The sequence below is a fragment of the Natrix helvetica genome, assembly GCF_964273705.1.
Source record: "Natrix helvetica genome assembly, chromosome: Z".
NCBI lineage: Eukaryota > Metazoa > Chordata > Lepidosauria > Squamata > Natricidae > Natrix > Natrix helvetica.
Window position 1 is genome coordinate 83,871,119 of NC_138554.1, and position 24,155 is coordinate 83,895,273.

Genomic DNA, 24,155 nt, shown 5'->3' on the forward strand with positions numbered 1-24,155 from the left:
CTCCGAACGTGTCAGGGAAGCCTCTGGACGGTCCCTAAAGCCTTCGGAACGCTTAAAATGACCCTCCGAGCAAACCGGAAGTGACTTCCGGTTTGCTTGGAGGGTCATTTTAAGCGTTCCAAAGGCTTCAGGGATGCCTCTGGACGGTCCCTGACGCCTCTGGAGGGCCTCCGGGGGGCTGGGAGAGGCTCTTTTCGTCCTTCCCAGGCTCTTATAAAGCCTCTGGAGCCTGAGGAGGGTGAAAAAAGCATGTAAAAATGGGGGGGTTGTGCCTGTTGTGTGTGCATGCACACTGGGGGTCGCGCATTGCATTATGGGTGTGGCACCCGCACACAACCCCCCTGCGCTCCCCCCACTTGTGCCACGCGAGCCAAAAAAGGTTCACCATCGCTGATATAGACCATGCTATTTGTCTGTTTTATACCTTCTCATCTGAAAACTTACCTGAGCGCCTTATATTTTGTAATGGTTTCTGTGATGATTGACCTATTTTCTGTGGTATTTTATTACCAATATAGGTCATCAGGATCATACCGGTAGTAGTCAAAGACTTGCTTCTTTTTCGGTGCCCTTCTCTATTTTATGCCAAACTACCAATTTTATTAAAATTTGCTTTATGGAATGGAAGTTTGCACAGCTAGAAAACTTTTGCTTTCCTTTCTCTAATCAAATAGTAGTCTCGCTCAAAAGGGCTACCATTAATCCTTTCTGGATGATGATGATTTCAATTTAATAATTGTGAATGTTCAATGGAGTAGTCTTAAAGTATCACTTTTTACAAGAACAGATTAAAAAAAAACACAATCTAGTATCTTCCTAGAATCATCTGACATTTATGCAAAGAATGTTTAGGTGTTTCTGATGAAAATAGTTCATGTTGTAATTCCTCCAGCTGGAGCACTGTTACTAAGGGAGCCCTAATTAAAGTGTTTTCTCCCATGATAAATATAGCTTCTGTCTCCAATTCATCCAAATACCATCAATCTTTTTATTTCTTTATTAAATTTCAATGCCATCTAATTCACTGATATAGCTACTCTGGGAGGCTTGCAATCAATATGTGTGTGTGTGTGTATGTATGTATGTTTGTATATACACACAGACACACACACAAATATATCACTGTTGAAACATTATTGGGTAGTTGTAATATACCAAAACACTCTTTGAATTGGTACCTATTGTGTTAAAGTTGTTGGATAACATACATGTTTTTCCTTTAGCTTATTGTTTTACGTTTAATTTCCACTTAATAAATGGGAAATCTTCCAAGATATTCATAGCTGAGAATTTGGGGAACTAAAGAAATGAATGTTTTGGAAGATTGGTAGACTGCTCAGGCTAACCATAGATTCTTGCAGAGAGATACTATTATGCCAAAAACCAATAATAAAACATGTTTGAAGCTAGAATTAAAGATGAGTTAGCTAGGCCTTAAGTATTTAGGTAAGGTTGCATTTGAATCCTGCTTTTTAATTGCTCCTTAAGCTTTCACTAACATGTTACACTCCCAACAGGATAGTTGGACATAGCCTAGAACTGTTACCCATCTACATGACATTTGCTCTGGCTTCCATTTATTGTATGTTATTCCAAGTACTAATTAAATATTCCACATTGTGTTGGAGCCCAGTTATCATATCTTAAAACACTAAATTATAGAAAAGAGCATTGCATTTGATTCTCAGTTTAGAAAGGCATGAATCTTTATATATTGCATGTAAGCAAGAAATGTAGGTAATCCTCGAGTTGCCAATGTAATGTCTCTTGCCAATTACATTCGTAATCCAAAGATTCGTTGGAGAGAATCACGTAAACCTGAAAACTCCCTGCTTTTGTCCACACATTCGCTAATCTAATGTGTTAGTCATTAACTGCATGAGGTATCTCAGAATGCAGAAGGCCATGGGGTGGGGGGAGAGGCTACTGATGGCAGAGAGGAGGCAATTTGCTACATCCTTGGCTATCCAAGGACTCCCCTGATCCACTGATATACCTCATGGTGCCCACAATTGCTTCGCTCCATCTTACTTGTGAAGATCTAGCAAGCTGCCTCCTCTCTACCATGAGTGGCCTACTCCCGGTCCTCCAAAAGCAGAGTGGCAAGAGTAGAGTGGGAGTGGGATGCACATGACTTGCTCAGCTTGCAATCTCCAAATTAGGCTCCAATGGTATTTGCAAAAGGCTCTTGCCCACAGAAAACGGAGCCCATGAGGGATGCGCCAGCCCCTCCTGGGGTCTGTTCTGGCTGGCAAAGTTTTGAAAAGGCCAAAGCCTAGGGGGAGATTGCATCCCTCTAGATTCTGATTGTATTTGCAAAAAGTCTTTGCCAGCAAGAAGGGTAGGCACATCCCTCCCAGGCTCTGTTTTCAGCAGCAAGGGTTTTTTGCAATCAGTTTGAGCATAGAGGGACACAATCTCCCTCTAGGCTTCTGCAAGCCTTTGCAAAAAGCCCTTGCCAACAAGAACGGAACCCGGGAGGGGCCAGCATGTCCACCCTGGGCTCCATTTTCAGCAGCAAAACTTTTTGCAAAAATAACCTGAGCCTAGAGGGAGATTGCGAGCTGAACAGGGCACGCTTGTCCCATTCTCCTTTTGCTCTCACTGCTCCTCTTTTGGAGCACTGGAAGCAGGCAAAGTAACCGTGGTAGAAAGGTTGGAGAGGAGACAGTTTGCTAGATCTTTGCAAGGTGAGTCTCCATAGGCCCTGTGCTTGAAGAGGACCGGCCGGGGGAGGGGGAATAGGCAAGATGAATGTCGCAGTGCCTCTGTGGTCGTTCATAAAGGGTACTGCTACATTCGTAACTTCGGGACTGTGTCATAAGTACCTGGGAGGGGGTTATGACGTTGAACGGTTGCTAAGTGAACTGTTGTAACTCGAGTATTACCTGTAAAAGAAAACTCACTCACCTTGTAGAACTGGCTTAAAAAACAGTTTCAGATCCCCTTTCTGAGCATTAGACTCATTGAACCACCTCTTGCCAAATGTCTTAAGGGTTAAGGTGACATTATCCTTAATCTGGATTTTTTCAATATCTCCAACAGGACAAAAATAACCAAGACTCCATGACCTTCCTGGACTGGAGCCATTAATAATATAACTATAACTTCCATTGCACCTTTGATCCCGGTTTGGGATATGTTGCTTGAGTTTCAAGGTGGAGGACCTGATTTCTATATTCACTGCTTCAAGAGCTTGAATTTTCCATGTAAATGTCTCAATTAAAATTGGCAGCTGGAGAAGAACAGAAGGTACAGCCAGCGGGAAGAATAGGTTTTCACATGTTCTGGCATTCCAGCAAACTGTATTCAGAAAAAACAGAACACAGCAGATTTGAATCTGAAGCTAAAGAAAAAAATCAGGCAATTTTCTATCCCATTACTGTTTTTCTACATGGCAAGCATCTTTTTCTACAAGGAAAGTTTTCTTGTAAATCAATAAAACTTAGTATTTGAGAGATCTGTATTTGAATAATTATCTGTATATTAATCTTACAAAGCTAACCCTAATCCTCCAGATATTTTAAGGTTCAGCTTTTAATTCACTAGTTATATTTTTCACTGCAACAAGCTAACATTAAACTACTATCAACAATCCAACTACATTGGTTCAACAATCATATTAAGTTGCCAATTAATTCTCAATATTCCCTCTTAATTTATACTGATAAGTGAACCATTGCATACATGATTACTTGATTATATAACACTCTAATGGCCTATATAATACTTTAATGCGCAAATTGCATTGGCTGCTGATTTGTTTCTGGGTCTGCTGATTTGTTTCTGTGTCCAATTCAAGACATTGGTTATGAGCCCTGCATGGCATGAAACCAGTTACCTATGGGACCATCTCCATCCTATTACAACAGTCCAGCTCAATCCACCCATTCAGGCAAAGAGGACATGCAGCAGACTATCAGTAAAAGAATTCCAACTAGTGGGACCCAGGAACAAAACCTTCTCTGCTGTTGTCCCCAACCTGTGGAACATTTCCCCCCTAGAGTGAAGGATTCCCATGGCCTTCTGCCTTTTCAGCATGGCTCTGTGGCCTTTCTTGAGGCTCACATAGAAACATGAAGCTCTGGGGCTGGCTAATACTCTGAAAACTTCCCCATCTTTTAATTAATTAATTTTTAATATTAATGTTTTATCCATCTTTGCATTTTTTATTTGTAAATTTTATATTCTATTTTCATTGTTTGATTTTTTTTGTCTGTATACTGCCCAGAGGTGATAAGGGAGATTTACCGTTCTGAGAGAAAGAGAAACAGGGGGAGGGAAGCGGAGGGGGGAAAGAGACAGAGGGAGGGAGAGAGGGAGAGGGAGGGAGGGAGCCAGAGGGAGGGAGGGAGAGAGAGGAAGATATGAATCCAGTGATTTTAGAAGCATGTAGCTCTTAGAAAATCTATAAATTTGAGAGTTGTATAATTGCCCTTTTATCCTCAATGTTGCCATGTTTCAGCAGTTTTTGGAATAATTTGAAATAATTTCAGAGCTATTAATTTGTCTCCTACAGAGGCAACAGTGACCCTCAGATCCCCATCATTATGTTTAATATACTGCATATTAATAAATATCAAACTGATATATTAGAAGATATTACAAGACGTTTAGAAAAAAAGCTCTCACTGATATTCCTCCCATGTTATTGGCTTTTAAACCTTAAAAGCACGTTTAACTTGTGTTTCAGTGTTAATAAAAGAATTTCTCAAGCATCTTTTCAACAGTATTATTACAAACATAAAATATTTGCACTGAAATAGTGAGTGTGGGTTTGGGTGGGGAAGAGATTTTTGTTTTCTCCATTGTCAAAAAGAATAGCAACTGTATGGATAGGACCAAAAAGACTATTCTACGAAATAAGGAATCGCCACAGATACAGTCTTGCTTTTCTAAAATTAGGGAAACCAAAATAAGACATGTGAAAGCTGAATTGCGTAGAATGGGATTTGCCAATATGCCCTTCACATAACTGTTTCCATTTTAGGACAAGAGAAACCAGAACTTTCGATATATTGTGGCAGTAATCAGTCTCAATTTTGTCTTTACATTCTATTTAAGACTAATCTTACAATTAATGTAACATAGAGATGAAAGCTGGAAAATACAGCTAAACTTGCATCCAAAAATTATTATTCATTACTACAGACTATGTTTCTAGCATGTACCACATATCAGTAAACTACATTTTCTCCCTATCTGGTATGGTATGGATATATCTTACATGTACAGCTTTTATAATCTATAGCCTTCATGTCATAAGTAAAGATGACAAGGATGGTAATTCAACACAAGTGCAATTTTCAGATTGAATTAGATTTTTAAAATGTAATAAGGCATTTTGAGGCAATTTGGTTTCTCCTATACTGCTCCAGCATCCCAACCAGAAGCAGCACTGTGACAGCCGCTGGGGGTGAGGGGGCGGCGGTGGCAAGCATGGGCAAGGGTTTCCCTCCCTCCCCACACGAGCGGGCTGCTTGCACGGCTCTAGCCCGTGGCTCTAATAAAGATCTGCAGTCCGGAGCGCTGCTACTTCCAGCCGGGATATATTCTGCCAGACCCTTGGCGGCGTCTTTATGCGGGTAGCTCGCCTCCCTGCCAGCAGCTCATCCAGCGTCCCGGCTAGAAGCAGAAGTGCAACAGCCGCTGTTGGGGAGAGGATGAAGGGGCGGTGGTCGCCCGTTCTCTCCACCGCCACCCCTTCGCCCCTGGTAACAGCAGCTGTTGCGCTGCTGCTTCTAGCCGGGACGCTGGATGAGCTGCTGGCAGGGAGGCGAGCTACCCGCATAAAGACGCCGCCAAGGGTCAGCCAGAAGAAGGAGAAGCTGCTGTGGGGGAGGTGGGCGGGGCAGACACTAATTGCAAATGCTTCTCCCCCAGTGCAGTCCGAGAGACAGCAAAGAGCCTCGGGAGGGTGGGGGAGGCTGTTTTCACCCTCCTCAAGCTCCTTGAAAGCTTCTCGAGCCTGGGGAGGGTGAAAAACGGGTCTATTGCTTGCCAAAAGGGAGGGGTCACACGCATGTGTAGGGCGTGTTTGCACGCATGCGCAACGGGGGGTGTCGCGTGCATAGCATTATGGGTATGGCACGCCTGCGTACGACCCCCCTGCGCTCCCCCCGCTTTTGGCACGGGAGCCCAAAAAGGTTCGCCATCGCTGTCCTATAGCATATGATGGTGCTCAGTTCTACCTGACTACTGAAGTTCAAGTAAACAAGAAAAAAATACATTCTCAGGGGATAACTGCTTACATCTTTTATGTAACAAAAATCTAAATATTTTTCTCATACCTATACTTTGCTCAGCAATTATCCTTATATTATCCAAATTTTGGCACAGGAAGGTAGCAAAATGTGTGAAACCATATTCTAATGTCACATTTGGTCTGCAGTTTCTGCTAGAGTGAACACAGATCAAACATTCATTCATTGATGATTTTGAATAAATTGTAAGATTAGTCTTCTCACGTGTTAGATCAATTTTGTAGGTTACATCTAAAAACAAACAAACAAAAATACATAATATCAATTTTTAAAATAATTGTCATATTCTTACAAGAAAATGATACTGTTGTTATCTTGGGTTTTAGTTAGATCTATTGAGGGAAAGACTAAGTATGCAGGTTTACTATGATAGACTCTAAAGCAATGAAAGATTTGCAAATGAATAGGCAGATAAAATTGCCTGATTTAAAAAAAATCTGAAATCTGATTTAACAATAGATTCATGCAAGAGTAACTGATTTTAACATTCTATCCTCATACTAAAAACCCAAGATTGAAAATCTTAATTTTAATATTTGGGTGACCTGTTTGTCTTGAAAAGAAAGGAAAATGATCATTTCCTATAGCAGTTAAAATACTATGTATTCAATTGTATAAAATCTTTATCTGAATGCATGTATATCTGGCATTGACAAGAACTGTAAAACAACATGGATAGAAAATATTAGTTGGGGAATGCTTCTTCAAATTTAGTTAATATGCAAACACATTAACCAAAGAAAAAGGTCATAAGAGAGAGAAGAATGGTTGCTTACTCTCTTCATTTTTAGGGTAATTTACTATCACTTTAAATAAGAGTCTGAGGAGCCCTGGGGAGTCATCTTGGTCACATCCATACAGGGAAAGGTTAAAACTGCCAGGAATATTGACAGGTTGCACATCATCCAGGGATAAGACTCTAGTATCAGGAGAATAATCAGGTAATGAGTATTCCACCCGCACATATTTCCGTTCACAGTTTGGTTTTGTATAATTGATGAAGTTGATATCTGCTCTTAAACTGGATGGAAGAACAAATTGCCATGTCATGAGTTCATCTTCTGGTAACCCCAATGGATAATTTGCAGACATCAAAGTTGCTGATGATTTTCCTTTAAATGTAGATTCTATAATGCAGAGACCTATATTAAAAAAAGAAAGATTTACTTCAAAGGAGAAAAACTCTATGTACAGTAATCAAAGATTCTCAAAGTGAGAATCAAAATTAGAGGTTGGAAGCATTGCAGCAATTCATCTCACACTTGATTGTTCAAAATTGACCAATTCCTTTAGTCAATCTAGATCAGGGCTGCATGGCCCACGGGCCAGATGCGTCATGGTTGGGGGCCACAAGTGTAAGGTGCACCCGGTTTAGCGAAGGGGAAAAAAGTACTGATATGTCACGTGATGCCACCATGACGACGTAAGTTTGACACCCGTGATTTAGATAATTAAAATGCCTTGTTATAGCCTCCTTGAAATCTAACAGCAGCATTCACTTTGCCTTCAAATTAATGCCTTTTTTCATCTGATATACTATACCCAGACAAAGTTCTCAAACCCGGCCAAGGGGCAAAAAAAGTTATATGCATTGATTGGTAGCATTGGTAGCATTAAGTAACATTTACTATGATTTGTGAACATCCTTATATACAAATATGTTGTTAAATAGCCCAGCTTCTCCTTCCTGATCAGTCTTTTTCACTCTGAGTTACAGCTTTGGTCTAGAAGTTCTATTGTCCAATGAAGAGAGTAATATTTTCTTCTTTCAGACTAAGAATCAAGGTACAAATGAAGACTTCCTGATTATCAACTTTCCATTAAAAATCTATCAATGAAAGTGGGTTTGATTTTGTTTAAGTACATAATAAACAAGGTTTATTTCATGTATTTTTGAAATTTTAAAATGAAATTTAATTTTAAAAAGCTTGTTAAAATCTGATGATACAAAATAAAAAAATGTTTTTAAAAAGTACTAAATCTAGTTAAATAAACTGGGCACTTAAAAAGAAACAAGGTTTTAAAAAAAGAAAGATAACACCATTTGCTAAATGCTAAATCAATTTCTCAGTGCAGATTTTTGAGGATACACTTCCTAAAATATGTGCAAAAAGAGAGCATAGATCCATTGTTGCCAGCTTCTGAGTTTGAGCAAGTCCATCTTGTCAGAGTATGTTCATAGACTGGAATAGACATGGCAATAAGTCAGCCAATGGGGAATGTTTGGATAGACATGGCAACAGGTCAGCCAATGGGGACTGTTTGGAAACTGAAACACAGTATTTGTTTGTTTGGGGCCATAAGAGACAGTTTGAAGTCTGGGCGTGGCTTAGGCTTGCTGAACTATATAGAAAAGTTGCTTTGGCCTCTGTAACTTTGCAGCCTCTGTACAATATTAACATCTGTATCTCTCTACTCTGTAATGACTTGCTACTATGAATATTGCTTTTGTGTTCCTGATATTGTATACTGAATTCTGCTGTATGGTATTGTATACAAATAAGTTTCTTATACATAATTGAATCGTACTGAAGTTTATTTACTTGTGTGTGCTTGCTGGATGTGCTGCTGAAACAAAACTCTGACATATTATGGGCCCAGAACACATAGTAAAATTGAACTACAATTAAGCTGAAAGACAGCCTGTGTTATTAGGAACAGAGAACAAGGCTGAGAAAGCTTGCAGAATGGCTCATTTGGAACAGAAAAATTATATCATTATATCAAAGATGCAGTGGTGTATTAACCATTAAGCAGACTAAGCACGTGCTTAGAGCACCAGGCCCAAGGGGACACCACAAAGTTGAGAAAGAAAAAAACCAATGAAGATTTGTACAATATGTACAAAGGAGGGGGGCACCAAAATTGGCCAGTGCTTAGAGCACCAGTGAGCCTGCAAAGATGGAAAGTTTCCTGAAGGCTAAGGAGGTCTGGGATATTGTTGTTAATTCACCCCAGGCACTATTACTGTGTTTCCTGAAAATAAGACAGGATCTTATTTTCTTTTCATGCCTGAAATAAGCACTTAGCCTTATTTTTCGGGAGGTCTTATTATTTTTGAGCTGCAGGAGGCGGAGAGCGTGATCAGCTCATGGCTGCTGCTGTGTTGCAATATTTTTGGGGAGGGCTTATTTTCAGGGGAGGACTTACTTTAGTGCATGCACTCAAAAGCCTGATTGGGCTTATTATCTAGGGAGGTCTTATTTTAGGGGAAACAGAGTAGTAGTCGCTGACCAGAGGCAGCATGATAAGGCACTGGCTTATATCATATTAAGTTTAGAAGATGAACAATTTTTGAATGTATCTGACTTGAAGACTGCAAATGAGGTTTGGCTGAAATTGAGAAGTGTGCATGTGAGTGTGCAATATTGTGCAATATTGTGCAATTATCGAGAAAGTTGTACAGAGCCAGTCTGCAGCGACATGATTCTGTGGAGCAGCATTTATTGTACATGGAAAGCAGTGTGGGATGCAGAGTTCTGAATCTCAAAAGGTGCTGTTGGTATTAAACAGCCTTGATGAAATGTGGGACATTTTTTCAGCTGTTTCTGAGTGCAAAAGAGAGCAAGAGGTGTGTTTGCAGTCCATTTTTGCCCGTTTAATTTCTGAGGAGAACAAATGCCATTTTAGGAGAAGCCATAAGCAGAAATTCCTGGGGTGGGGGCCCAAGGAGCAGAGAGAGAATGCAACAGACAAGATGTCTGCAGAGAGAAAAACAACATACAAAATGTCTGCAGAGATTGGATGACAGCAAAGTTTTACTACAAAGAAAGCAACAGAACAGCTGTGTTTCACCTGTGGTGATATGACTCATTTGAAGAAAGATTGTTTGCAAAGAAAACAGACAACAGATGGACAGGTTGATGTTGCAAAAATTTGCTATTGTAATAGCAGGGACAAATGGTGAATAAACAGTGGGGCTAGTCAAACAATTGTTAATAATTTAAAATTGTTTTTCAGAATGGATCAAGCTGGAGGTGATGCAGTGGGCTTAGGGAATGGCCAGAAGGCAAAAGTCACTGGAAAAGGCAGTGTGGTGATTCTATGTCTGAAGGAAAAGTTTTGCAATACATTATGTGTGCCTGAAATGAAGCATAACTTACTAAATGTCTCTAGCTTAGACAAGCATGGATTTGAGACCATATTTGTAAATGGAAAGTGTCTCATAAAGATAAATGGAAATATATGTGCACAGGGCATAAAGCAGGATAATTTTTGTGCGTTGCAAGGACAAAAGGTTTAATGTGCACAAACATTTGGGAATTTGGCACAACATGATTCTTGTGTTCATTTCTTGCATAGAAAAGTTGGCACGCCAGCTTCAGAGTTTTGCAAAAGATGCAACAGTTTGCAGAAGGTATAAACCAAGGCATACTTGGACTATGCAGTATATAATCATCAAAGTTCAAGCCATTCCCAGTTAGCAAAATTAGCAGAAGGCAATAAGAGCTCTAGAGATGGTACATGCAGATTTGGTGGGCCCAATGCAAGTCAGTTTGGGAGGAGAAAGTATGTGCTAGTCATTGTAGACAATTACGGCAGGCTTTGGTTTTGCTATTTACTGAAGAGTAAAGTAGATGCTACAGAAATTTAAGCAATGGATAAGCTTTGTAGAAAAGAGATATAAACAACAGGTATGTCAGCTGCAGACTGACAGAGGTTCAGAATTCATGTCAGCAAATTTTCAACAGTGGTTGGAACAATTAGGAATAAAACATAGACGCACAAATCTGTACACAGCAGCTGAGAATTGTGTAGCTGAGAGGTGGAATGGTGTCCTACAATGAAGGACTCACTATTGGAGGATTCTGGTCTGAGCAGGTCATATTGGGGTGAAGCCATGTCAACTGCTAATTATTTAATTAATAGGCTGTGGAGTTAATTCATTAATGATACTCCGTATGCAGTGCTATATGGGAGAAAACCATCTCTGGCACATTTAAGGGTGTTTGGAAGCATATTCCAAAAGCAATTAGAAGAAAGGGGCAACCAAAGACTAGGAACCTAAGGTTTACAGGCTATGAGCCTGGCTCAAAAAGCTATTGCTTTAGCAATGGAAGCAAAAGAATAGTGAGTTCCAGGTTTGCTAGCTTTGTAGAGCAAAATTGGAACAGAATTGATGCAAATTTATAGAATGATCCACTTAGTGATGGTCACCCACAGTGATCGCAACTCACTTAGTGACAATGTCAGTGTTCAGGGAGGAGAAACTGAAAAAGCACAGGTAAAGGAGTCAAAAGATGAATCAGATATGAAGCAAGAGAGGGTTGACATACAAGAGCAGTCAATGCCACGCAGGTTAGAGCAATGGAACAAGGGGATTCTACCTGACAGGTATTCTGCTAGTAAAGTAAAGTTAAAGTGTGTAATGTATAGTATGAGCCAAGGAACTATAAGGAACTATAGCCAAAATTTACCCAAAATTGAACAAGTAAAGTGGAAAGAAGGCATGGACAAAGAAATGAAATCCATGGGTGAACATAAAGTGTTCACATCTATGGCTTTGACACAGGATTGCAAAGCTGTAGGATATAAGTGGGTGTACAAAAAGAAAGTACTACCCAATAACCAGGTACAAGACAAGGCAAGGTTAGTGGCACAAGATTTTTCACAGAAGAAAAATGTGCACTATGACAAGGTATTCGCGCCAACAGTGAAGAGTGAAAGTATAAGGTTGGCACTAGCATTGGCAGCAGCACCTGGCCATAAAATTTGGCGTTTTGATATAACCACAGCATTCCTCAAAGTGGAATTAGAGGAAGAAATTTACATGGTTCAAGCACCAGGGTATGAAAGTGAAAAGCCTAACAATGTATATAAATTGAACAAGGCCATTCATGGGCTGAAGCAGTCAGCCAGGAATTAGAATATTTGTCTAGATATTGCATTGAAGGATTTTGGGTTCAAAAGTTGCAAAGCTGATGGTTGCATATATACTAGAAAATTACAAGGTAGGGATTTTCAATTGTTAGCATTTGTGGATGTTCTTTGCTTTATTGCAAAAGATGTGTCACAAAAAAGAGGTTTGCTAACAAATTAGAGAAAAAAAATGAAATAAAATACTTAGGTTAAATACAAAATTAACTCAGTGTAGAGATACAAAAACTGAGAAGGGGTGTTGTTCTTAACTGACATGCTCCTTCTTGGTGTGCTGAGAGAGAATCCAAGGAATGGGTTAAATCTGCTTTCCTGCTCGTTTCTGAGTCAATCAAGTCTTTGTAGCCACGCCTCTCGTATCTACTTCCCCAGTTTTCGATGACGGCGTGATGCTTGACTTGAATGTGATGCTTGACTTGACTTGACCATCCCTGGTCCAGATGGCGGCCAGGGTGGGGTTGGATTCTCTCTCAGTACACCGAGAAGGAGTGGGTCAGGTAAGACCAATGCCCCTTCTCCAAGAGTGCTGAGGAGAATCCAAGGAATGGGACATACTAAAGTCGGCACGTCCTAAGGTTGGGCAGCAGTCTGGTCCAGAGTCCCCGAGTCTGCATACACCTTCTGGAGCACAAGTCTGCTGAAGGCCACTTCAGCAGAAGCGAAGGCATCCAACTTGTAATGCCATATAAATAGGAATGGAGAAGACCATGTCGCTGTTCTGCATATCTCCTCAATGGAGACCTGTATGACCCATGCAGCAGCAGCCACAATATGCGGCAATGGCCACGCTTCTAGTGGAGTGGACTGTAACTCATCAAGGCAACAAAAGAGCCTGAAGTTCATATGATTTGGCGATGCATGCCCGTATCCACTGGCCTATTGTTGATGCTGTGACTTTATCACCCAAGTGGAGGGTTGAAACGACACGAACAGGAACTCTGGTCTCTGAAAGGAAGCTGTCCTCTTGGTATAGATGCACAGAGCCCTTCTGATGTCCAAGGTGTGTCATTTCCTCTCTAGGGCTTGGGTTGGACTGGGGCAGAAGTCCAGTAAAATCAGTTCTTGCATCCTGTGAAAAAAAGAATCGACCTTGGGAAGGAATGAAGGGTCTAAGTGCAAAACACCTCTGTTGGAGTGGAAAACACATAGATCTTCCCTTATTGAGAGGGCTGCTAACTCGGAGATGTGTCTCGCTGAGGTAATAGCCACAAGAAATGAGATCCTGCAGATGAGGAAATGAAGTCTGGCAGAGTGCAAAGGTTCGACGGGTGTAGAAGATAGAGACTGGAGGACCATAGGTAGTACCCAGGTGGGAACTGGGACAACAGTGTACCATTGGAGGCTTTAAGTTAGTGGTGCCTCTGATAAAGCTGTGCACAATAGAGTGCCGTGCAAGGGACTCCAGTTCCCCACAAGATAACACGGATGACAAAGCAGCCACTTGCCTGAGTATTTTATTGGGCGAAAGGGCCTTGTCTAGCCCAGCCTGTAGGAAGTCCAGGATTCAGGCCACTGATACTGAGAGGGGATCAATAGATGTTTTGGAGCACCAGGCACAAAAGGTTTTCCAGGTAGAATCATAAATCCTGTTGGTAGATGGCTCCTAGAGGCTTGAATGGTCTGTATCACCCAGCCAGAGAAGTTGTCCAGCCTCAGAGCCCTCTGCTCAAATGACAAATTGTTAGTTGGAGCCATTGTGGGTCTGGGTGGAGGAGAACCCACTGACTGAGGGAGATTTTGTCTGGTGGGATCCTCCAGTGTATGGACACCAATAGGTTGAATAGATTGGTGAACCATGGTCTTCTGGGCCAGTGGGGGAGCCAAGAGTAGGATCTCCACCCTCTCTGTCAGTATTTTCCTGATTACCCCTGGGATGAAAGGTGTATAGCAGCCCCCGGAGTCATGGAATGCAGAGTGCATTGACCCCTTCTACCACTGGTGTTGCAAACTGGGCATAAAACCTGGCTGTTTAATGGGATGGTGAACAGGTCTAGGATTGGTGAGCCAAACCTTTCGGACAGCGTCCTGAACAGGTCATGGTGCAGATGTAAACTGTGTCTTGGCTGAGCCAGTCTGCCTGTACATTGGATGTACCTGATATAAGTTCTGCTCGCAGGGATAGAAGATGCCATTCCAGCCAGTGCCTTAAGTGCCCAGCTTCTCGTATGAGGGATCTGGAGTGTGTGCCCCCTTGGCAGTTGATATAGGACTTGGTGGCAACATTTTCTGTTAGGATATGTGAGAGGTGGCCGGAGATGATTGTCTGGAACCATCGGAGGGCTAGGTGGTCTGCTTTGAGCTCTAGCCAGTTGATGTTATTTCATAAGTCCTCCTGTGACCACTGCCCTTGTGTCATCTGGGTCTGCATGTGGGGTCCCCAGCCAAACAAACTTGCATCCGTGGTGATGGTGAGATGGTTCGGCTCCTTGAATATTTATCCCTTGGCTGTGGCCAGGGACATCCACTACTGGAAGGACTGAAGGAGTTCTGGTGGGACGGGACTCGGGTAGTTGAATTGCTCCTGCTGGATTTCTGGTAAGGCAGGAGGAACCACTGCAAGGCCCTGGTGCCCAGGGAACAATGGAGATGCAGGACATCATTCTGCCTAAGCATTGTGAGAGGAGGGCGAGGGGCACTGTTCGGCCTGATTGGATCTGGTTCACCAGAGCTCTGATGCTGTCCTGACAGATCTGGGACTGGGAGACTATGCATGATGCTGTGTCTATATATGCTCCTAGGTGGAGTAGCCTTCTGGTAGGAGAGAAGTGGCTCTTGTCATAGTTGACTGAGAATCCATGATCTTGAAGGACCCAGACCATGAAGTGGAGGTCCTCTGTTGCCCAGAGGTGATTGGATCAATATGTTGTACAGATAGCATTGGATGTAAATAGGGGTGATTCTGAGGTGAGCCAAGAGCATCGCTAGGATCTTCGTGAATGTTCTGGGTGCTGAAGACAGGCCAAACGGGAGGGCCCTGTACTGGTAAGTGTTGGTTCGCGTAGCAAAACTATAGGAATCATTGGTGAGCCAGCAATATGTTTAGGTATGCTTCCGTTAAATCTATTGACTTCAGGAAATTGCCCTCCTGGATGCTCTCCAGTATGGATGTCTTTGTTGTTGTTGAGCCAGGGGTCGGTTGGCAGCACCAATTTCATTGCTGTGGTCAACTTGTCCTGGCCGAGAGTAGGCTGCCTAGTCTGGCCTCTGGTGGTGACTTGAGCTGCCTTTTGGTGGTGGTGGGGATGATACGGTGAATCACTTATTTCCTCTGACTGTCATACTGTGGTTTCCTTGTTAAGGCATCTGCCAGCAATTTCCTCCCAGCAGGGAAGTTTGAATGTAAACCTTCTGAAGTATTGTGCCCAGCAAACTTGCTTGGGAGACAGTTTCTGGGGGCTTTTTAGGGCTTTGAGGTTTTTATGATGAGTCCAGACCTTGAATGGCATAGCCCCACCTCTAAGGAAATTTCTCCAGGTAAGTAGTGCCCATCGGAATGCATAGGCTTTTTTCTCCCAAATGGCCCAACTTCTTTCCATGGCGGTGAGTATTTTGGAGACATAAGCACATGGCAAGAGTTGTCCCTCTTTGTTCTTCTGCAACAGCACTGCTGCTACAGCCACATCACTGGCATCTGACTGGATTATGAATTGCAGTTCTGGGTCAGGGTGTTGCAGGATGGGCTCTGGCAAAGAGCTGTTTTAATTTTCAAAAGCTTTTCGACATTCTATTGTCCACCCAATAGATTGGTTTGGCTTTGGCGGGGATGGCCCTATTTTTAACAGTTCAGTGAAGGGCAGAATGACTTCTGCAAAAGCCATAATGAATTATCGATAGAAGTTAGCAAATTCCAGTAATCTTTGTAGCTGTTTGTGTGTACGTGGTGGTTGTCTAGCACAGCTTTCATTTTCCCTTGGTTCATTTCTATCCTATCGCTGGAAATACAATAGCCAAGGTAATCCAGTAGATCCTGTGGAATTCACACTTTGATAGTTTAGCACAGAGTTTGGCAGCTAAAGGTTTTTCCAGGACCTGCCGCACCAGTTTTACGTGTTCTTCTAGGGCAGGGGTGGCGAACAAGTTCGACAAAAAGAGCCAAAATTTTAAACTGTGAGAGTCAGAGAGCCACACCACGCAGTGACCTGCCAAAACAGACCCGGAAGCAATGTTCCCTCTAATTTTTTTTCGATGTGAGCAGAAAAGTATAGTGTTTGAGCGGCACATTTTCATGCCTGAGCACCCGAATTTTTTTCACAGATGTCACCTAAGACAACAAAGAAATCAGTATTATTTGAAAGTCAAAGTTATGTTTCTTCAAGGTACCCGCTTAATTCAAAGTGTTATATAATATCAGTATCACTTAACAACGCTCCTGCTTAGCAACCAAAATGTTGGCTCAGAAACTGGCATTTGAAGCACGCAACTCTTAAAGCTGTCAAGATACAAGACCCTTGCACCCCTAACCCTTTAGGGAAAAAAACCCCCAGGGGTCTTCAAACCTGACAGCTTTAACACTTGTGGACTTCAACTCCCAGAATTCCTCCTCCAGTCATGTTGCAGCGACGTCATCTGCGTGGATCTGCTCCATCTTTGCTTTCTTCATTGTGGGCAGAAAGCAAAGATGGAGCTGAAGATGCCGACGAGTACGAGTTGCCACCAGAATAACTGCTGCTACCTCCTCCTCCTCCTCCCCCTCCTCCAACAGAATCACCAGATTTGCTCCTGAGCTCAGCGCTGGGTTACCTCTGCCCCCTCCCCGTCCTCCGTGCTTTTGACAAGCCATGAGGCTTTTTTTCCCCTGCTCCCCCCCCCACCTTCCTACTGGCTCCTCAAAAGCACGGCGGAGGAGGAGGAGGGGGCAGGGGTAACCCAGCGCTGACTGAGCTCATCTGCTCCGAGCGGAGGGGAGGTGCCGCTGCCACGCGCGGAGATGCCGGCTGGAGCTTTGGTGGCTTCATCTCAGCCGCAGCGCCGGGCGGCAAATCTGGCAGTGCTGCCTGTTAGAGGAGGATGAGGAGGAGGTGGCAGCAGTTCTTCCGGTGGCGGTGGGGGCTTTGGGGCTTCACAACTAGCCTCAGTCGCCCCGTGCTCCTCAAAGCAAGTCTGGGGAAGTCCTTTGCAGGCGGCCCGTTCTAGCTGCCTGCAAAGGACCTCCCCAGCTTCCGAAAGGGAGCGCGCGATCCGAGCCACAGTATACTAAATAATGACAAGAGGCAAAGAGCCTCATTTATTTTGGCCGGGAGCCGCATGCGGCTCGCGAGCCGCGTGTTCGCCACCCCTGTTCTAGGGTCTCAGAAAAGACGAGAATGTCATCAAGGTAAATGAGCACCCTTTGTACAGATGCTCATGCAGCACTTCATTAATGAACTGCATGAAGACTACAGGGGCTCCTTTGTAGGCCAAATGGCATGATTTTGAACTGAAAACTTCAGAGGGGGCAGTTAAAGGCGACCATCTTCCATTCATCTCCCTCCCTGATGTGTATATGATAATATGCATCTCTCAAGTTCAGTTTGGTGAACTCTTTGCCTTTAGCCAAGTGGTTCAACATGTCCTTCATGAGGGGGAGGGGTATTTTTTACACAAATGGTGTTGATCCCGCAGAAGTCAACACAGAGACTACTCCTCTCGTCTTTCTTCTCTTTGAAGAGCATGGGGACTGCTACTTCTGAATTGGCTGGCTGGATAAAGCCCCGCTTCAAGTTGGCATCGATGTATTTCCTTAATTCCACCATCTCCTTAGGAGCCATTGAGTACATTTTAGGCTTCGGTAATTTTGCCCCAGGCACGAACTCTTATTGTGCAATCGGTGGGAGATAATTGCAATCTTCCTCACTGAAGACTCCCTCTAAATCCCAGTAATCTTTAGGTATCTGCTGGCTCCCAGGTAGGGCATCTTGGGCCAGAGCTGCAGGTTCTGGTGGCCTTGCCTCCTGTGGGGTCGTAGCTTCTACAAGGTGGTCCTGCTTTGCAGTTGGCAGTGGTCCTAGGTCAATAACTAGCTTCCTCTGACCACCTTCCCAGAAGATCATTGGGCCCCACTTCTCAATCCACGCAAGTCCCAATATAACTAAGTTTGTCATTTTGGGGGTGACTATGAACCTGAAGAATTCTCAGGGATGGTTCATCTCCAGCCTGACAAACTCAGTGGCCACAGAGGCAGGGGCCCCACCAATTAGCATCCTGTTGACTTATTCAAAACCGATAGGGGGGGTTTAAGTGGGCCCGTGCATATGTCCATCTGCTCGACTATGTGGGGGGTGATCAGGCATCATGTGTACCTGGTGTCTATGATGGTTTCCACTTTGCCTTGGACCCCAATTTCTGATACTACTAACCGGACCCTAAGAGAAAAAGGGCAGACAGGCTTCCAGATTGTTGGGTCATCATCCCCAAGATTTCCCTCATCCATCTTTGGTATGGCCTTGTCGGTTGGCCGTTCATCCACTTCTGGAGGAAGGGGTTGTGCCTCTGCTGCCTGTTTAGCAAATCCCACCTTTTCACTTCTCTCATGGTGTTTCTGCCTTTGCCCTATGAGTGGGGATATGGCATCCCAGGGTTAGGATTAGATAAGAGGCCCTCTGATCGTTGCCTTGCAGGGGGAGGGACTTCTGCAGGAAGCCCATCTGTGGGGGTCTCAGGCGACTTTGCAGTCTTACCAGGTAGTTGGGCTTGCCAGGAGAGATTTCTGTCACATTCCCCCTACTGATCTACTTCTGGCAAAGGACACTCAATTCTGCAGACATTTGCTGGGGGGGGGGGGAATCGCTCTCTCGGCAGATCCCGATAGCCTTCCCTCTGCTTCACCATGCATGCTTATGTGAACCCCCCATTCTGGCGGTTGATTCCTAGCCCGCTCCACTCTGGCAGGTCAGTGAGGAGGAGGGGCAGGCGTGGGGGAGAAGCCCCCTCCTCCGGTTCTGACTTAGGCAGGTGCAACCGGCTAGGTTTTCCATGGAGTTTTCCGGTTCATCTTACAGGCAGAATGGGTGCTTCTCCTGGCCTCAGGAGAAAGTGCTGACCAAGCTGGCATTTCGACTGTAGTTCCCTTTGGGTTGCAGGGGGAGCTGCCTGCATGGAGGTGCCGGAAGCTGCGTTACTTCTGACATCCACGTGACTTTCATCACTTCATTCTTCAAAGGATCCCGTAAGAAGTGGCTGCAGCGACTGGGGAATGGCAGCCCCAAGCAAACCACTTCAGCTGTTGGCCCCACTACCTCCCCTGGCAGGTTGTATTAGCCCCAGTGACAGCTGTGGGGGAAGCATGAAAGTCCATGGCCACCTGAGCCTGTTGTAGCTGGCTGCATGGGACCCTCCCCGCTGCATTATCCATGGCAGCCATGGTACAGGAAACTATGGTCCACTCCCCTGGGGTCCCACAGAAGAAGTCTTCAACCCTGCCTGGGGGAGAGCTTCAAAGGATCACATGCCTTCAACTCATCTAGGACAGATGGGCGCCCATTGGCTCTTTGACCAGCCCTGGCCATTGGTAAGCTTCCCTCTGGTCACTCTGCACTTTCCCTCGCTGGGCCCAGATCATAGGCTGCTGGCTGCACACATCTCAGCCAAGTGCTCGCTGACAATCTGGCCTGCTATAGGGTACCCATGGGAAACTGACTGTTCACCCAGGCGGTTTTCACAGAGTCTTTATGCCACCTGGTTTTGGGTTGGCATTGGGGTTCAGGACCCCAGACAGCACCCCAGGATTCAGGGGAACTGCAGATTTAGGTTAATGTGAGAGTTCCAAATAGCATCCAAAATAAATCAGAGTCCAAGGCACAGTATTGCTCAAAGTTCCAATTTATTAAGAGAGACATGTTGGCACATCTGGGAAAACCCAAATCTGAAAGCTTTCAGGTTTTCCCCACCTAGTTGAAAGTTCAAGATCTTGCCCCACACCCACAATTCCACACATGATCCAATCTTCCCTGCCATGCTGGTCGTTCCACCCATCCAGTTCCGATCAGGTGCAGAGACAAAGGATGACTTTGGCTTTCTAAAAAGAACAATAAGTAACTCAATACAATCCCCCTCCTATTTTCCCACAATAGAAAAAGGCATAGTAGAATAATATAAAGTGTGGCAGGCCAAAGATCTAAAAGAAAGATGGCTGCAGGCCTGACAGACTCAGTCGAAAACTGGGGAAGTATACACAAGAGACGTGGCTACTAATTGACTCAGTCTAATGAGCAGGAAGGCAGAGTTAACCCATTCCTTGGATTCTCTTCAGCACACTCGGAGAAAGATGGTAATGTTCTCAGTCAAGGAAGGAAAATTGAACAGCTGCTGGAGAGATATAACATGAAGGATTGTAATTCTGCTCCAACACTTATGAATACAGATTTTCGTAACAGTTTGGGTGAAGACAAAAGTGAAGCCTGTGATCAAGAGATATATCAGTCAGCAATAGGGAGTCTGTTATAACTGTCACAGTGGTCCAGACAAGACATAGCTTGTGCAGTAAGCATCCTAAGTCGCTTTACTGCTGCACCAATGCAATTGCATTGGATGGGTATAAAAAAGATTCTCAGGTATTTGAATGGAGCTTTGAACTTGGATCTTCAAATATAGGTATCTGAAGAATTGAAATTGAAATGTTATGTTAACAGTGATTATGCCAATGATGTAAAAACCCGAAAGTCTAATTCTGGGATTGTGATATTATTTGGAGGGGCTTTAATTGGTTGGAAGTGCAGAAAACAAACAACTGTAGCCATTTCCACTGTGGAGGCAGAATTTATAGCTCTATCTGAACTTTGTTCAGAGGTAACTTGGTACGTACCACTGTTACAGGATTTAAGCATAAAGGTAAATGATGCAGTTACAGTGTATGAGGATAACGCTGCTTGCATTAAAATGGCAACAGGTAAAAAATAGAAACAAGCATGTGGACAATAAATATTGTAATGTCAGGGAAGCCATAAAATGTAAATTACCATATTTTTCGGAGTATAAGATGGTTCGGAGTATAAGATACACCATAGTTTTTGGGGAGGAAAATAAGAAAAAAAAATTCTGGCTCTGCCTACCAGTATCTTTCTGTATTCATCTGATTACCATCCTTAGAAAACAGCCTGGTCAGCTTCAGCATATTAGTTCGCTGGTTGTGAGAGCGCACTTGGCAGGGATGTGCTCTGGAGATCCCCACAGTATTGAACAGGTCTCAAATGGAGCATTCAGAGGCTGAAAATGCGACACACAGAGGCCAAAAACACAAGCCACAGATGGGGTAATGGTTTGTGGCAATCCCTGCAGCCTGGAACAGGTGTAAAATGCAACGCACAGAGGCCAAAGGGTGGGGGCTAAGGGGTGGGTGAGGCAACATTCGGTGTATAAGACGCACCCAAATTTTTACCTTCTTTTGAGAGGGGGGGAAGTGTGTCTTATACTCAGAAAAGTATGGTAATCAACTTGTTCACTATTCTTCTGAGGACAATCTGACTAATATAATGACCAAGCCATTGGGTGGAGTGCACCACAAGAAGAACATTGAGTTATTTGGTTTTATTTATATTACAGTTATGAAGGGAGGAGTGTCAGAGGATGTTCATAGACTTGAATAACATGGCAACAGGTCAGCCAATGGGGACTGTTTTGATAGACATGGTTACAGGTCAGCTAATGGGGACTGTTTGGAAACTGAAACATAGCATTTGTTTGTATGGGGCTATAAGGGACAGTTTGAAGTCTGGGAATGGCTTAGACTCACTGAACTGTACTGAATCCTAAAGGTCATTTACTTGTTTGTGCTTGCTAGATGTGCTGCTGAAACAAAACTCTGACTCCTCTTTCATATATATTAGTCCATATTTTTCAATAAACAGTTGCTCAATCTGATTTAAGCATTATTCACAATGTTGGTTTACTCCCTTTCACATTATCCACAAATAGACTAAATGAAGCTCAAAATTATAAACTGTCTGCTTCAAGTCTGCAACATTCCCATGTAATCCTTAAAAATAATAATAAAAACTGAAATAATTGATACCAAAACTTGTCATTAATTTAAAAGCAGAAATAAAAGAACCTAAGAAGTTCCATGGTTCTGCCTCTTTCCCCCTAACCCCAGCCACAGAAAAAAGTTAAAAAGATTATGTAAGGCAGGGATCCCCAACCCCAGTCCATGGACCAGTACCAGGCTGTGGCATGCCAGAAACTGGGCCACGCAAACAAACAAAGCAGGGATGCGGGCTGCATACAAAATCATATGAATCAATACCTCTTACCCAAAAGGTTAAAGCATTTAAATATAACAAATTGCAATGTGGCTGTCAATGGAAGCAAATTAGTTTCCTATACTTACGTTGTATGGATGATCTACTTTCAAGCTTAACTCCAGAGGCTGCGAGTTTTGAATCCCAAGGAAGTTGAAGAGTCAAAATAGCATCACCTTGTGCCTTTACCCGTGACACTGAACCATTTCTGCAGAAGGTTCCAATTTGGACTCTATCTTTTTCCAGACGACTGCCAATGTTGTAAATAATTTGATCAGGGCAGGTGTCTCCAGGCAGAATTTGCCTTAACCATGGAGAGAATTTCAGTTCAAGTCCAACTCTTTGGTTAGCTTTAGCCTCCCAAATGAAAGTCCTATTAAGATGTGGCAACCCAGGAGGCTGAAGCTGGATATCTCCAAAAGGACATTGACCTGACAGACAATCTAGAAACAGAGAAATGTGTAAGATTTATACTCAAATCTGAAATGGCTATAATAAATCATATTGATTTGGTCTCTGTTTTTAGTCTTCCTTCTGTTCACACTACCAGAATATTCTATCAATAATCCATAACTAAGCTCATAAAGTTTCTATATATACATAAGCTGTTTTTAACTATAGGATAGTAGTCTTACTCAGAACTAAGTAAGCAATAAATTATATGGGAATTCTGGGAGCTATAATCCAACATAGTGAGCTACCAAATTTAGTAAATATGCTTAGAATTGAACTCTATACATTTTCCCCTCAAGTGTCATTATTACACTTTGAGGGCAAAGATGTATACAGACTATCCATTTTTAAGTGGCAGCCTTAGTCTCTGCCTTGTTCAAGCAGTACTCAAGAAAGCCCACTATAGAATTTTTTACTCATTTATTTGGAGGAGGGGATGTTGCATTAAATAAAAAAGTTCAAAGATTGTTATATTATTAAAAAAGGTAAAAAAAATCTGAAGTGTAAACTTCAGATTCTTTTAAAACATTAAGCAAGAAAAAATATATTTTAACCCATTTCACTGATATGGTTGTACAAATTCATTTAGACTTCTGACAGTTAGTAATTAATCCAGTACTTTAAAAAGCTCTCAGTAATTTTAGATGCAGTTCATGTAACATTGCTTACCAATATTTTTCTCCACAAGTATGGACCAATATTTCTCTGGTGTGGAACAATCAAAGGTAAATTGAAACTTCTGTCCAGGCTTTATGATTTGCTCGAAAAAATGAGTTTTTTTTCCTTCACGCAGTGCACAGGTATTTAGAAAAGAAAATTCAGGTTTTATTTTAACTGTTATGTTTCCACCCAGAGGAAGAGAAATTTCAAAAGCACCTAAGATTAAAAGAGAGAAAAGATATGGACGTCTGGCATTTTAAGACCTAGGCATATATTATCGTATCAGCTTTCATGCAATAATACAATCATCTTCATCTGATGAAGTAGATGTACATGATCAGTTAGACTACTAAGATACTTTAGAACTCTGTTACTATGTATTGAGGGAGAGGGAAAGGAGGGAGGATAATATCCCCCCCCCCCGTGTGTGTGTGTGTATTTTCGTAGATTTTCACGGATGTAGGTATGCTGGTCTTGTTGTATTCGGGTCTTTTCCTGTGTAAGATTTTAAAATCTTACACAGGAAAAGACCCAAAAGACATGTATGTATGTATGTATGTATGTATGTATGTATGTATGTATGTATGTATGTAGAGGGAGATGGGAGAGGGAGAGAGAGAGGGGGGGGATTTTAGAAGCATGTAGCTCTTAGAAAACCTATAAATGTGAGAGTTGAGTTTTATCCTCAATG

The 24,155-nt window shown here is 42.9% G+C and overlaps 1 protein-coding gene across 1 annotated transcript in view; it reads right to left on the reverse strand.

Annotated features, from left to right (window-relative positions):
- Positions 1-24,155, reverse strand: part of CDCP1 (CUB domain containing protein 1) — a 100,243-nt gene that overhangs the window by 11,783 nt on the left and 64,305 nt on the right. The window contains exons 2-6 of the mRNA XM_081933362.1: positions 23,474-23,680; positions 22,441-22,794; positions 7,040-7,405; positions 6,291-6,494; positions 2,911-3,303 (exon numbers count right to left, since the gene is read on the reverse strand). Of these exons, the coding sequence (XP_081789488.1) occupies positions 2,911-3,303; positions 6,291-6,494; positions 7,040-7,405; positions 22,441-22,794; positions 23,474-23,680 (1,524 nt within the window). The remainder of the gene's footprint in view (positions 1-2,910; positions 3,304-6,290; positions 6,495-7,039; positions 7,406-22,440; positions 22,795-23,473; positions 23,681-24,155) is intronic.